Raw genomic sequence first — 13,528 nt, forward strand, 5'->3', positions numbered from 1 at the left:
TATACAAATCAACAGCACACCCTTAGGTACCTAACCAACAAAATGAAATGACATTAAGAAGTGAGTAGCAGGAACAAAAAAAGAAAAACAAATCTCTTTGCTACATAGTGGCAAGAAAAAGGGTGTGAACCTTTTTGGAATTTTGTTGTTTCTGCATTAATTGATCATAAAATTTGTTCATCTCAAGTCAAGACTATTACCAAATGTAATGTGCCTAAAATATCTTAATATGTCTTTATTGAAAATACTATACAAATCTCATAGTGCTAGTGGAAAAAGTATGTAAACCCTTAAGAAAATTGTTTTTTAGGTGTGGACTAGAGCTACTTTCACTGACAAAGACCACCCTAACTTTTGGAGTTTGCGCCACACAAGAAGAAGATGCTTATGTGATCCATGCCTACAATCAACAATTATTGATTTACTTAAAGATGGAAAGGGTTACAAAGGGATGTCAAAGATTTTAGAAACTCACCAGTCTACAGTTTGGCAAACAATCTACACTTTAAGACTGGGGCTACTCTACCAAGAAGTGGTGGTCAGTCAAAATGATCCCAAAAGCACAACAAACATCATCAATGAGGCAAAGAAACAACCCTGAGCGACAGAAAAAGATTTGAAGGCATCATTGGAACTGGCTAACATCTGTGTTAATGAGTCTACAGTGGACTAAAACTATGAACCAGTGGGGTTTCTATGGCAGGACACCATGAAGGAAGCTGCTCCTTACTAAAGTGAACATTGCTGCATGCCTGACATTTACCAAAGAACACACTGACACTCAATGTTTTGTGGACTGATGAAACTAGGATTTAACTGTTTGGAAAGAAATCACAGAACTACATCTGGTGTAAACAGGGTACAGCATACAGAAAACATAATTTCTGTAAAATGGTGGAGGAAACATCATGATTAGGTCGTGCTTTGCTGCATCAGGATCTGAACAACTTGTAGTGATTTGGAGGAAGATAAATTCCCAAGCGTATCAAAACATTCTTCAGCATAATATGAGAATGTCTGTACGTCAGCTGAAACTCTTTAGAAGTTGAATGATACAAAGCAAAGCTAAAATTCTCCCTGAACGAATGTGCACCCCTGAGATACAATACATCAGTTGGTTAATGGGGGTTAATTGGCACCACAGCTAACTCTGCCACACCATCTCCAGCTTTATTTACATATCTATTAATAACTCTGTTGTTCAAATGTTTGTTTAGGTCACTTTGGACATCAACTTACTGTAAGTTATTTCATCTTTTGCTTTCGGTCCTCATAAAAACACTGAGATAAAATGTGGACCTTGAAAACTAGAAATGTCCCCACTAAAAAACAGGCGGTTCCCGGTAGTGACTAAAATAAGATGTGTGTATTTACTCTGCGGACAATATGTGTGTGGGAGTTTTTTTCCTGATCTCCTCTTGTTCTGTAAGAAACTTTAATATCAGTGGCTTTAATTGTCTCTTTTTGAATTAATGTGATGACAAATGAGACTTCGGCACATTTCATGAAAGTAATTTATCAGTCTGATTTTTGTCATGATTCATCGTAAGCTACTTTTCACTTGTGCAGTGTTTCTTTTAAACTTTTGGAACATATTAGACTGTCCCTTTGTCCATATCGTCTGAATCAAACCAAGCTTATGAAATTACTTTTTTTCTTAGGAGTGTTTGTAGCCTGAGGGTGTAAGACCACTGGGACCTGCCCAGTGCAACCACCATCTGCTGCTGTGCATGATGCAGGATAAAGAATATACTGTGTAGCTTGAGGGTACCCTGATAACACTGTTTTGTTTTGTTGAGTTTTTTTAGAAAAAAAAGATCAGCCAGAGCTCAGGGCTGTGAAGAAGTCTCTTCTGTCAATTGGAAAGCTAACATTAATGTTAAGCTAAAGTGAGCAACTGTCGCGAGCAGAGATTTTCAATCTGATTTCTAACAGTGTCAGGTGCAACTTTGTGTAGTTCAGTTTTATTTTGCCATAACTTTTTTGATTTCACCAAAACCTTCAGCTGTGTCATTATTATCACAACTGGACAACAAGCTGTTAATAAATGCTACTTATAAATGTTATTAATGCAATTACTTAATGTTAATTAATTTAAATATAGCACCAAATCACAACAAAAGTCTTCTCAAGGTAATTTACAGTGTTTAAGGTTTAAGACCTTACAAAATATAACTGTACACAGAATTATATCAAAAAACCCAACAATCTCACTTGAGCAGACTTGTGGACTTGCGGCCATCAGCCTCAACCAGTTGAGGTGAATAAAAAAAAGGAGGAGAGAGAAATTAATTTTATTATAATTATATAATAATATAATATAATAATTTTATATATTTTATATTTAGGGGATATAATAAATGACTTAATCGATTTGCCTTAAATTTATTTAAATTCTATAAAAAATGAATTTACCCGACTGCCTCTAAAAATTAACTCCCTGTAAACCTCAGTATCAGTATAATATTAAATTGACAAATATGTGTCCAGAGAACAGAGAACTATTAGTAAGTCACCATACTTAACTGTAATATCAGAGCAGATAATTTGATAATTCTATTTATGCTGTAATCCTGTTGCATTTGTTCTGGTAAAAATCCAGACTGCTTAATTTTTGTATATTTGGCCACAAGATTTCATCAGTAACTATTCAGGAAGTAAAGGCATGTCCATAAGAGAGTTGGAGCCCTTCATAATGCATTATTTATTATATTGTATTATATATCTGTTGTAAATGATTTAATGAGGACCTCAGTCAGGTCTCACTTTGTTATTTTTAGATGAAGTTGTCGGCCTTTCGTAGTCAATTTAAATAAAGCAATGGAGCCTGGAGAGTACGCCAGGCCTTGATTTTTTCTTAGTATGCTTGGTGTTAAATGGTTGAAACAACATAGACTACAAAACATTAATGAAGCTCACATCAGCTAAATGTTCAGAAGCTAAGTGGGAATTTTCAACTTAACACAACAGAATGTAACATCATGAACACACAGTGTCCTGTTGCTGTCGTACAATGTGCTGTTTGTGGTAATTGTACCGTTAAACCAACATTGCTGCTTATTTGCGAATAAGTGAAAGAATCTTAGTGATTAAAAGTCTGTTCTGCAGCGTCCACCCTTGCTGACAGGACCATGGGGGCTAAAACTAACCACAGTGTAAACTGCATGTTATGTGTGGTTTTACAGTTATCAGCCTTAAATGCAAATAGCAAAACAAACCCATTCACACTACTTTATAAACTTTTATAAAGTGACAAAAGTACATGAGAACTGTGTCGGTCAGTTTGCTGTGGTGTTAAATTGAAGAAACCTGCAACCTTCAGTTGACCTTTGTCATCTGTTGTGAGCTCAGCTACCAGAATATAAGCTCCAGGAAACCAAATGGCTTTAGTAGGAAAACACCTTTTGATGATCTTCTTCTTCTTCTTCCTCTTCTTCTTCTTCTTCTTCTTCTTCTTCTTCTTCTTCTTCTTCTTATTATTATTATTATTATTATTATTATTATTATTTGTTCCCTTCCACTTCCTTAGATCCTCTGTATCATGTGAATTTCCCAGTTCATTAGAATATTTCCTTATCTTATCTCTCTGCTCACCTTTGGCTTATCTCTGTGCGTCACTTCGCCTTCTTACCTGTTATTTACTTGTCACCTTTGTCTTCCCTCAGGCTGTGTGAAAGAGTGTCTGCGTGAAATTACTCTGCCATCTGAACACATATGATCGGATATGGAGGCCGTCAGCGCAGACAACACCACGCAGGACGAGCCAAGCGCGGGCACGATCCCCCCGGCTCTGCCTACGCTGGTGGGAGTGAACTTTCCGGAGGACCCCATTAAACTGCTGAGTGTACAGGTAGAGGATCTCTGTTCCCGTTCAGTCTATATTTCACTAGATTAGATTGTGATGGCTCATAAAACAAACACATGTCTTGGCAGCAGCAGGTTCTGTCTATTTCCTGCTCTCCCTTTTAGTTTCCCTCCAAGTCAGGTCAGATTGTAAATGCCCCCCTTTGATACTCACATGTTACCAGATCATCTTCAGAGCTTCACCTGATTTTACACAAGCTGGAGTTCTGTTTTGTGGTTTCCTCCCCTATAGATAGTGTTGTATGTTTCTTTTCTGGTTCTTATGTTTTGTTTCCTACACGTCATACTCCTGTATTTTAGTTAATTTGTTGAGTTCTGCTGCATCTTCCTCATGTTTAGACTTCACTCTCATTCTGTCATTTCCTGCCCATTGTTAATTCTGTTTAGATTTAGGGTTTTCCTTTTTCTCTTTTCAATTCAAAGAGTCATTTTCTGTTTTGCCTGATTTGCATTAAAACTTCTTATTTAACTTCAACCTTCTCTGTCCCATCATGCACTTATTCCCTGTCTGAAAATGTGGCTATAGTTACATGTTTTCTGCATCGTCCTGTTTAGCAGCACATGTTCCTGGTGAATTACTGTGAAACCCAAACACCACAGTGTGACGTATTAACCTGATGCTGCTACATGAACAGTTAGTCAGCAACTATTCTGCTTCCTAAAGTCTGAAGTATGTCACAAACAGAGACAGCCGAGCTGCAGCAGCTGAGAACAACAGCCTCTGACAGGTGTTTACACTTGTTGTTCTTTGCTTGCAGGTGGTGTTGATTTTAGCCTACAGCACCATCATCGTGCTGGGGGTTCTGGGTAATTCTTTGGTCATCTATGTCATCTACCGCTTCAAGACGCTCCGCACTGTAACCAACTTCTTCATCGCTAACCTGGCTGTCGGTACGTTTGAACAAACGCACACATATGTTGAGCTATTTGTAATCTAACGCTGTCAGAGTCCTCAGACATTATTTATTATTTTAGACACTTACAGAACTCTTCCAACTCTCTGCTGGGGTAAATAATATCCACCACTAATCGTACACCACATAAGCTGTTGGTTTTATCTCTCTGGAGTTCCAGAGGGGCCTTTTCTCACCCTCGGAAGCGGGATTTTAAATCTCCAGGTACGGGCAGGATTGGAACCAGGTGCTGCACCGTGAGCACCTCACAGCAGTAAACAGCCCTGATCCTTCACACTGGGAGCATGTCTCAGAAAACCTCAGAGTAGTTCTCTGACTCCCTGAAATGTTTGAACAGAATCACTCGAGCTGTGCCTCTTACTGAGTTTCTGTTCCTGTGGGCACTGCACTTCAAATTTCAAGGCACAGACAGTGCACTAACTCCACAAGCGATATCACCAGCAGTGTTTACTCTCTTACAGTGTCAGTAGATTATTTTCTCTTTTACTTGGCCAAAGGTAGTCCCCACTTTTCTTCTGGACAACAAATGATGGCAAGAAGAAAACCAGGAAAACCAACCTTGACTGAATATTTCAGTGTTTTAGAGGACTTGAACGTTTCTAATGTTAGATTTGTTTTGTGTGTGTGTGTCTTGGTGAATTCTGTGTAACATCTAAAAGTGTCTGACAAAATGGCTCATGGTGATGGAAGACTGCTTTGAAGTTTTGAGGTTGCACGTAGAAGCCTTGGTGAATCTTGTCCAACATCGAGATGAAAGGTTGTGGACTGTCAGAAATAGACTTAAAGTGTCTGTAACCGAACCGTTGATGTGTCAGTGCTTGGGAGTTTGATCCTTACAGGAATCGGTGAACGTTTGAAGTCCCACACCAATAACAAAGACTGAAAACTCCGAGCACCAACAACATTTGTGGTGTTTTGGGTTCATTTGTGACGATAAAACTCTAATTGCACAGTGTCTGATTCAGATCCTGCCCATTTCTAGTATCCAGAAGATGAAAATAAACCCGCAGCGAGAAAGTCTGTTTGCCACTGAAGGTAGCGGATGATGATGACTGAAACATCTGTCAGCTGTTATATGCTTCTTTTTGATGCCTGGTATTCATCTGCTGCTATGTGCGGGAGAGCGACAGATGAAATTACATATTTTTTTGAGTATGTATCATCTTACAAGGAGAAACTAACACTACTGTTAGAAAAGCATAAAATCTGGAATATGATTTGTGTATAAATAGTTTTTTTTTTTTGGTTAACATGGAAATTTAAAAACCTTTTCAGAGAAACCTCCATAGAGACAGATGAATATTTTAGATGTTTACCCACACTGCACATACTTTTCCACTGTTTCGCAAAGATGACACCATTTTTTTTCCCATTTTATTGTGATCAGAATAAAATGTGAGAGAGAGGGGTGTCAACAGGGAGATGGAAGACATGGCAGAAGTAGTCAGGATCAGGTTGTTGTTGATTAACTTGCATTCATATTTAATATAATACACATTAAAAATAGTTGTTTAAGTATTTTAGCATAGATTGTTCTACTGATAGATGTTAGAAAGGGGCTTGTCAAAGAGACAGAGCAAGAGTGAAACACAGTCTGCTTTTAAAAAAGTCAGGAACCCATATGAACACAGGTTTTTCTTGCTGTAACCACACTTCCTGGTAATTCTAGTTATTAAAAATGCTTTCTATGCTAAATGATAGAGGACGAAATCCAGAGTCCTCCATCTTTACAAAATGTATTAAAAGTTGAACTGAAGACTTGAACCTTGCATATTAGTTGCATTAAATGAACAGCTTACATTTAAATTTCAGGAATGTTAGTATAAATTTTCCACTTTTAGATAAGATAAGATAGTTTATTTGTCGTATGCACAAATGTACATGGTACAGTGTACAATGAAATGTTTTGGTGTACCTGCTTCCTTTTACATAGAGAGACAGAACAAGTAGACATGAGGAACAGAACTCAGAAGTCAACAGATAAAAATATACAGGATAAGTGTGCAGACCTATGCGTACTTTTGTTACAATACTTTTCTTCCACTTTAACTCACACTCGATTTGTTTCTCTGGTTACATTGAAAATACTAAAGAAAATAAAAGATGTTAACTTTGGAAAACAGCCACCTGATTTCCTAAACTTTGATAGACTACTTACTTTCCACAGGACCGTGGATGTTGGCTGCCATCACCTCCACCAAACAGTCTTTAGGATGTGGCCAGTGTGAGTGCAAGGAACGGTTCAAGCTACTATGTTTCAGTGTTTGTTGCCTTCATTTGAATATTGGTATAAAATATGTGAACCTATTCTTAAAACGTCTTTCAGATGAACTATCCAGCCCAAACTTGGTAGATCTGATCTGATGGATAAGCATGCTGGTAAAGAAGAGTTCATGGGTTTTTCATTTTCAATGTCTTTCAATGCACAAGTCTGTGCCTTTAAAAGGGTCACACTATGTTGAGCGTGAAGAATGTGAACTATTATTTTATATATTGACAATGTTTTGCTGTGTGCAGTATTCTCACTATCTCTAAGGGAGCAATTCAAATGAGGTTTGATTTATGCGTATCTCCGTTTTTCCGCGTAGAAAGTCATATCTCCACTTTGATCCCAAACATCATAGGGAAATTAAATACACAGTAAACAGCAACAGGAGCCACGACCCGCACTTAACTATGATCTGTCCACGGTGGGTGGCGACATAAATACCCTTTTCTGTGAGTAACAGCCCGGGCACACGGCAGGTGATGACACCTCAGCTCTCTTTAGATTTAGTAAGTGGGATAGGTGAGATTCATGCGGCCCCCCACCTGTGAAGTGACACTCAGCTGTTAAATTTCATGCTGGTCCTTGATTATTCATACTTTTAGCACCTGGATCATCTTTGCTTTAGAGGCAGTGTAGGTGTTCAAAACAACAGATTGATTTAAAGTCAGGTTTTAATTAATTCAGCCCAAGATGAAAAGAACACGACACACACACAGACACATATTGTGTGTTAAATAAATGTTATGATGACTACATGAAAACTACTGAACAAATAAAAGAATAAAACATGACACACTCTAATATAAAAAGAAGCAACACTGAGAAATGATGGAGTGGGAAGGAAATCACCTCCGCTGTCGGAGCTTTTCAGGCACGTTGACGTAGAATAATACGTTTTATTCATAACACACCTGAGGGACAGCAAACGTAATAGTAAACAAGCAGAACTAAGTAAACCAGCAGAGATGGATGGGTAGAAATATTCGTCGACATGCTGTGGCGAGAGATTTCAGCACCACGGAGAGTGACCTGCTCAGTGAGAAACTTCAGGGCCGCAGACAGCGACAGAGAGCGATGTGGTGGAATAGCAACTGCTTATTCTTTCTTATATTGTGCCTTTATGCATGAATCCTCTGTTTGAACAGCTTCTCTGTAGATTTATGTCTCGCCTTGGGCTGTTTGTGTTTTTCTGTACCATTGGGTCAGTGTTTAGTGTATTAGGGCATCTGCTTACAACTTTTTTTCAATAAGGGAAGGCAATGGAAAATGTCTTAAAATGTAAGTTGATTTCTTGCATCTGCACAAGTTCCCTGAGCTGTTTTGTCGAATTGTAGAGAGAAAATCTTAATCTCACAATCCCGTCTTTAGCTGTGGTATTCATTTTTAGTTTATAATGCACTGAAACAACCTTAAACTAAAAAAAATCTGTTGTTTTATAAATACTTATAATGTGTGTTTGTCCATGTTGGAGATGAAGCGGTCCCAACCGAGTGAGTTTAGCCATCATTAATACCAGTGGTGGTTTTAGTAACTCTGTCATGATCAACAGGAGCAGAGAACATTGCAGCTTTCTGCCAATGAGGTTGCACAGATTTCTAACAGTGCCCATACTTGCCACCGTGTTTAAGTAAATGAGGAAGCTTAATATAACACACTCCAATATGACAGAACTTGGATATTATAACCTTGTAAACCTAGGATTCATGCTGTAGGTTGTATTCAGTACCTAATGAAATATGTCTATGTGTTATTTTTGCTGCTGCTTTGTATAAAACAGCAGTGGTGGAGCTAAATAAGGCATGAGGCTTTGTCACTTTTTTGTTTCAGTGATTTGAACAGCTTTTTTTTTTTTGTCTTTAATTGTCCAATTACAGCTTTAGGAACTGAACAGTTAGGCTGGGATTGGCTGGGAGTTGGGGTTGCGGCTGTGGGTCAAACCTTACAATAGAGGGGGCGGCCTAATTGCTTGATTGTCTTGTAAAATAAAGCATCAATTATTTCCACCAACATCAAAAACCTTGGCAGCCCAGTCCAGCTATTCCCAAATGAGAAGTACGGGTACATTTATTATTCTCAGACTATAAATCTAATGGAACATGTTTAGTGTAGTTTAATTCAATTCAATTCAATTCAATTTTATTTGTATAGCGCCAATTTACAACAGAAGTTATCTCAAGGCACTTTACAGTGTAAGGTTTAAGACCTTACAGAAAATATTTATACAAAAAATTATAGAGAAAACCCAACAATCCCATTTCCCGTTTAGTTAGTATTTTGTAGTACTCTCCAGGTTTAATACGTCAAAATCACTCTTCACATAGTTTATACTCCACATTTCTACTTCACCTGTCAAACAAAGACACTGCAGTTCAAAGGTATTTGGAAGTTTCTCAGTCTGCATTTATCGACTTAAAGGAAGAAACAGAAAGTCTTTAAACCATGACTCACTGACCTTCACGCCTTCCAGTTAAATCTAAGCAGAGAAGTTTGAGGAGCTGTGATCTCTCAGCCCAGGAGGCATTCAAATTAAAATCCCCCTCCTGGTTTATTTATCTCCAGCTGTCACAATGTAAGAAAACACATGTCCAGACAAGGAAGTGGACTTAAAAGAAGCGAATAATTAGAGTGTAAAGAACAGTTTTTCTTGTGTGTGTATGTGTTCAGAGTTCAAGTGTAGGAGTGGAGTTAAATGACACGGGATTTGCACAAACGTCTTATTTAGCCTGGAGTGTTATTTGTTCTGAGAAGTGTAAAGAAAATTGGATTCTAAGTAAAATTTCCCGCTGGCTATCATTAATAAACACACATACACACACAGCTTATGTCTTGGAAATTAATTTCTTTTGGACTTTTGTAAGTTTTGGATGTTAAATCCTGAGAAGTTAGTTGAAGTTTCTTTCAAATTAATTTTCTCTCAGGTTCACCTGCATTAAACTGTGCCAGCAGGTGGTTTTAGGCACTGATTTATATATGTCTGCGCTATAGCTAAGCTGGTTATGTCTAGCTACTTTTGAAAACACAACAACAACTATTGATCACATGTTAAGTGTAAAGATACAGTAACTACTGCATGGTTTTAGCTTAGCTTAATACAACTACTAATTTAAAGAAGAAAAATAATTATGCCATTTAAATAAATTCAGCGAGGCTAGCAGGTTTTATTGCTTCCTGTTTTTATGCTAAGCTAGACTAAACATGATTAACACACTTGATCTACTGTAGAGAATCTCAGAACCGGAAACTGAGATAAATTTCATTTTCAGCTAAGATTAATAATGTGCTCTATTACTGCATTATGCTGCATGTATTTGTTTATCTGTAACAGAAAGAAATGGTGTTCACGGTTCTGCTTGTTTAAAAAAATTAATTGGGTCATTAGTGTTTAAAGAACACTTCCAATGTCCTGTCCAGCTCATACCCATACACAAAACAAAATGATCCGAATTTTCACCAGTCATGGATTTTACCTCCAACATAAACACACGTGAAGGTCGTACTTTTTCATACAACCCATATCTCGTGAAATGGCACGCCTGTGCCGACGTAACCCTAAACATAGCTGCAGAACTAACTATGACACAGTATGCACAAAGACAACTAGTTAGGTTTAGTAAAAAGGTTTTGGTTTGGCCAAACCCTCCACTCAATGCTGACTTTTGACTCTAAATACTAATTTAGATTGTAGAACTAATTACAGTATAGTGGCAATATAAAGGATTGTAATAGTTTGAAGTACAGCTGGCCGAACTAAAAACACATTTTAATGATAATAACTGTGATATTTGAATCCACACTCCTGCTAATACTTTTATTATGCTGTAACTATATTTTAATGCAGAACTTTTAAGTGATACTACTCCTCCACGTTGGTACTGCTTTCATTGAAGAAAAGCGGAGTTAAAGTAAATTATATAACACAGACAGAACATAAAACTGAGACATGACATAGAGAAATTAAACCTTGTCTGTTAAAAAGAAAGGTTTAATCTGTCTCTGTCTCCCTCGGCTGCCTGGCATGACATCAAATCATCCATCATGTTTTCTATCTGCCTACATTTATGAAAACTGAGGCCAGTCATTCGTTTCTCATCACATCTGATAACAAAGCAGTCTGAGGGATGTAAACAAAAAAAGGACAGAAAAACATAAACATCAATATATTTACATTTTTAGTAAAATGGGGAACTTGTAATTGAGTCTTAATTCATGGATTTAAGTGATGAATAAGTGAATCAGGGCGCTACTGTCCGTTTTTCATGGTTGCATTAAAGGTTAAAACAGTTGCCACAGTGCAAGAACTGGGAGTGAAAAGTGCTCGGTAGTGTAGAAAACAACAAGTTGCTCCTTTTAAGACAAATAGTTTCTGTAGTCATGAGAGAAATATAGCACAGACAGAGAAAAGGGAATATTGAAATGACTGAGATGAATTGAAACAGCAAGAAAGAGGCTGTTTCCATTAAAGAGGGAAAAAGGAGCCGAAGCAACAGTCTGAACTAAACTGTTTCTGTTCACTCGTCTGTCTCTTCTCTGTATTTCATTTAAACTTCAAGTTATTTTGGAATATTTTGACAGATTTCTTTCACTTTCATGGGAGAAAACCCAGATCAACTGAGAGCAGCGTGATTGATGTGATGTGAAATGTGCAGTAAGGGGGAACGACGGCAGCCAGGAAGTTGTCGGTCCAGTACCGCCGAATGTAAAGTGGGCGGGCAAGCAGAAGCGAACAGAAACACTGGATGAGCCCGGAGGCTCGTCTGCTCTCTCTGTTGTGTTTTACAGTGGTAAAAACAGGGTTTAAATTGGAACTCAACTCATTATTGGATAACATAGTTGATACTCTGCTGTTTCTGGACCCTACAGGCACAAAAAGTCTGTAGTTAGGTTTAAGGAAACAGGGTTAAAATAACAACTTACTTAATTCACAATAAAACCACTTTCCTGTTTTAGAGTGCAACTTATTGCTCACCCCGTCACCCTGAACTTTATATAACCTCTCATGTTCCTGACGTTATTACAGCAGCTCCTGAAAGTCCCGTCATTATAAAACATATGATACTAGAGTAGATTCAGTGTAAAACACTACAGAAACGCAGATAATGGGCAAATTAAGACGATTTCGCTAAAACTAATGAGACACTGAGCTTCGCAGTGTGCTCGCACCACCATATTGTCCTCGTCTGTGCGACTTCTGGCTGACTGACGGAAGCTGTTTGCTGCTTGAAGCATAATTACAGGTGTGACAATAACTGATGGCAGCGCTTTAGTGGGATGATGATATAGCGGATCAGAAATCTACTAAAAACTTTGTAAATAATGACAAACTGATTTTTTTCAGGCTGCACTAAATGGCGAAAATTATACAGTTTGATAGTTGAATCTTATTATAATTGTCGTTATATATAAGATATTAATGTAATCATATATTTAGTAGTAGATAAACGTAACTTTGAGGAAACAGGGTTGCAGTGATGTTCTTCTTTCAGTTGAATTCATAAGGCCACACATGATGTGTATGGATTTTCTTTTCGTGCTGAGCTCTCTGAGAAACAGCCTTTGTCTAATTACCTCAGTTCCTCTGTCAGTTCTCTTACTCTGATCATTTGTCTTCCTCGTTCACATTTCTCCCGTCGCTCTTTTTGTTTCTTACTTGTTCATTTGTCGTTTGCCTGCTGTTCCTCCTCCTTGTCTCTCGCTCTGTCTCTCTGCCCCGAAGCTTCATAGAAAGGCCAACATTTTGAAAACCAAATCAGAAGAAAGGGGGGGGGGGGGTTGTCACAATAAGACCCTGTATAGCTTTCATTTTTGTCTAACAAGCTGTGGCACGATGCTGTTGTCACAAACGTAATCGTCACAAACGCAATTCAGAGGGTCGCACACTGGCCCTGCACTCTTCCAGGGACAGCAGTTCATTTTTCCCGCGGGGCCCCTGCAGACGTCCAATTAGACGTGACTGCCTGTCACGTCTAATTGGACGTCTGATAGAGGATTTGATTAAAACAACTACAGCTGTTGTCCAGTGTTGTTTTCACATGTCAAACAATAGTTGATGATGCAGGGGAACAGGTGGTCCAATCAGAGCAGGATTATTCATTTCTTTGCCATTCCTTGACTGGAATCGGCTCCGTTTTACAGAAATCAGCCTCCAAAGGCTTCAAATAGTAAACATTCAGGCAGCTGAGGCCTAAACGATTATACACAACATTAAATTTTTTTAACAATCAGCCTTAAAGCATCAGTGATTAAATGCAAGATTACGGTTCGTCTCACAGTCAATAAAGACTTTAAGCATTTCAAAGTGCTCCCAGCTTAAAACTCTGCTGCACAAGTTTCTGTTTGTTCAGTCTTACGCCTCAGGCTCCAGGAAAGTTTTGCAAATCCTGTCCTGACAAATCCTTTTCTGGGTCCTAGAAATGAAATATTAAACCTACATGGTGTAAAAGTTCAGAATACAACGTGTAATACTCGACGTCAGTGTCTGCCA

General features: G+C 38.1%; 1 protein-coding gene across 1 annotated transcript in view; it reads left to right on the forward strand.

Moving 5' to 3' along the window:
- The window catches only part of npy2rl (neuropeptide Y receptor Y2, like), a 46,011-nt gene that overhangs the window by 16,410 nt on the left and 16,073 nt on the right, over positions 1-13,528 (forward strand). The window contains exons 2-3 of the mRNA XM_026369256.1: positions 3,666-3,850; positions 4,623-4,755. Coding sequence (XP_026225041.1) covers positions 3,725-3,850; positions 4,623-4,755 — 259 coding nt within the window. The 5' untranslated portion in view covers positions 3,666-3,724. The remainder of the gene's footprint in view (positions 1-3,665; positions 3,851-4,622; positions 4,756-13,528) is intronic.

The sequence above is a fragment of the Anabas testudineus genome, chromosome 18 (assembly GCF_900324465.2).
Source record: "Anabas testudineus chromosome 18, fAnaTes1.2, whole genome shotgun sequence".
Classification (NCBI taxonomy): Eukaryota; Metazoa; Chordata; class Actinopteri; order Anabantiformes; family Anabantidae; genus Anabas; species Anabas testudineus.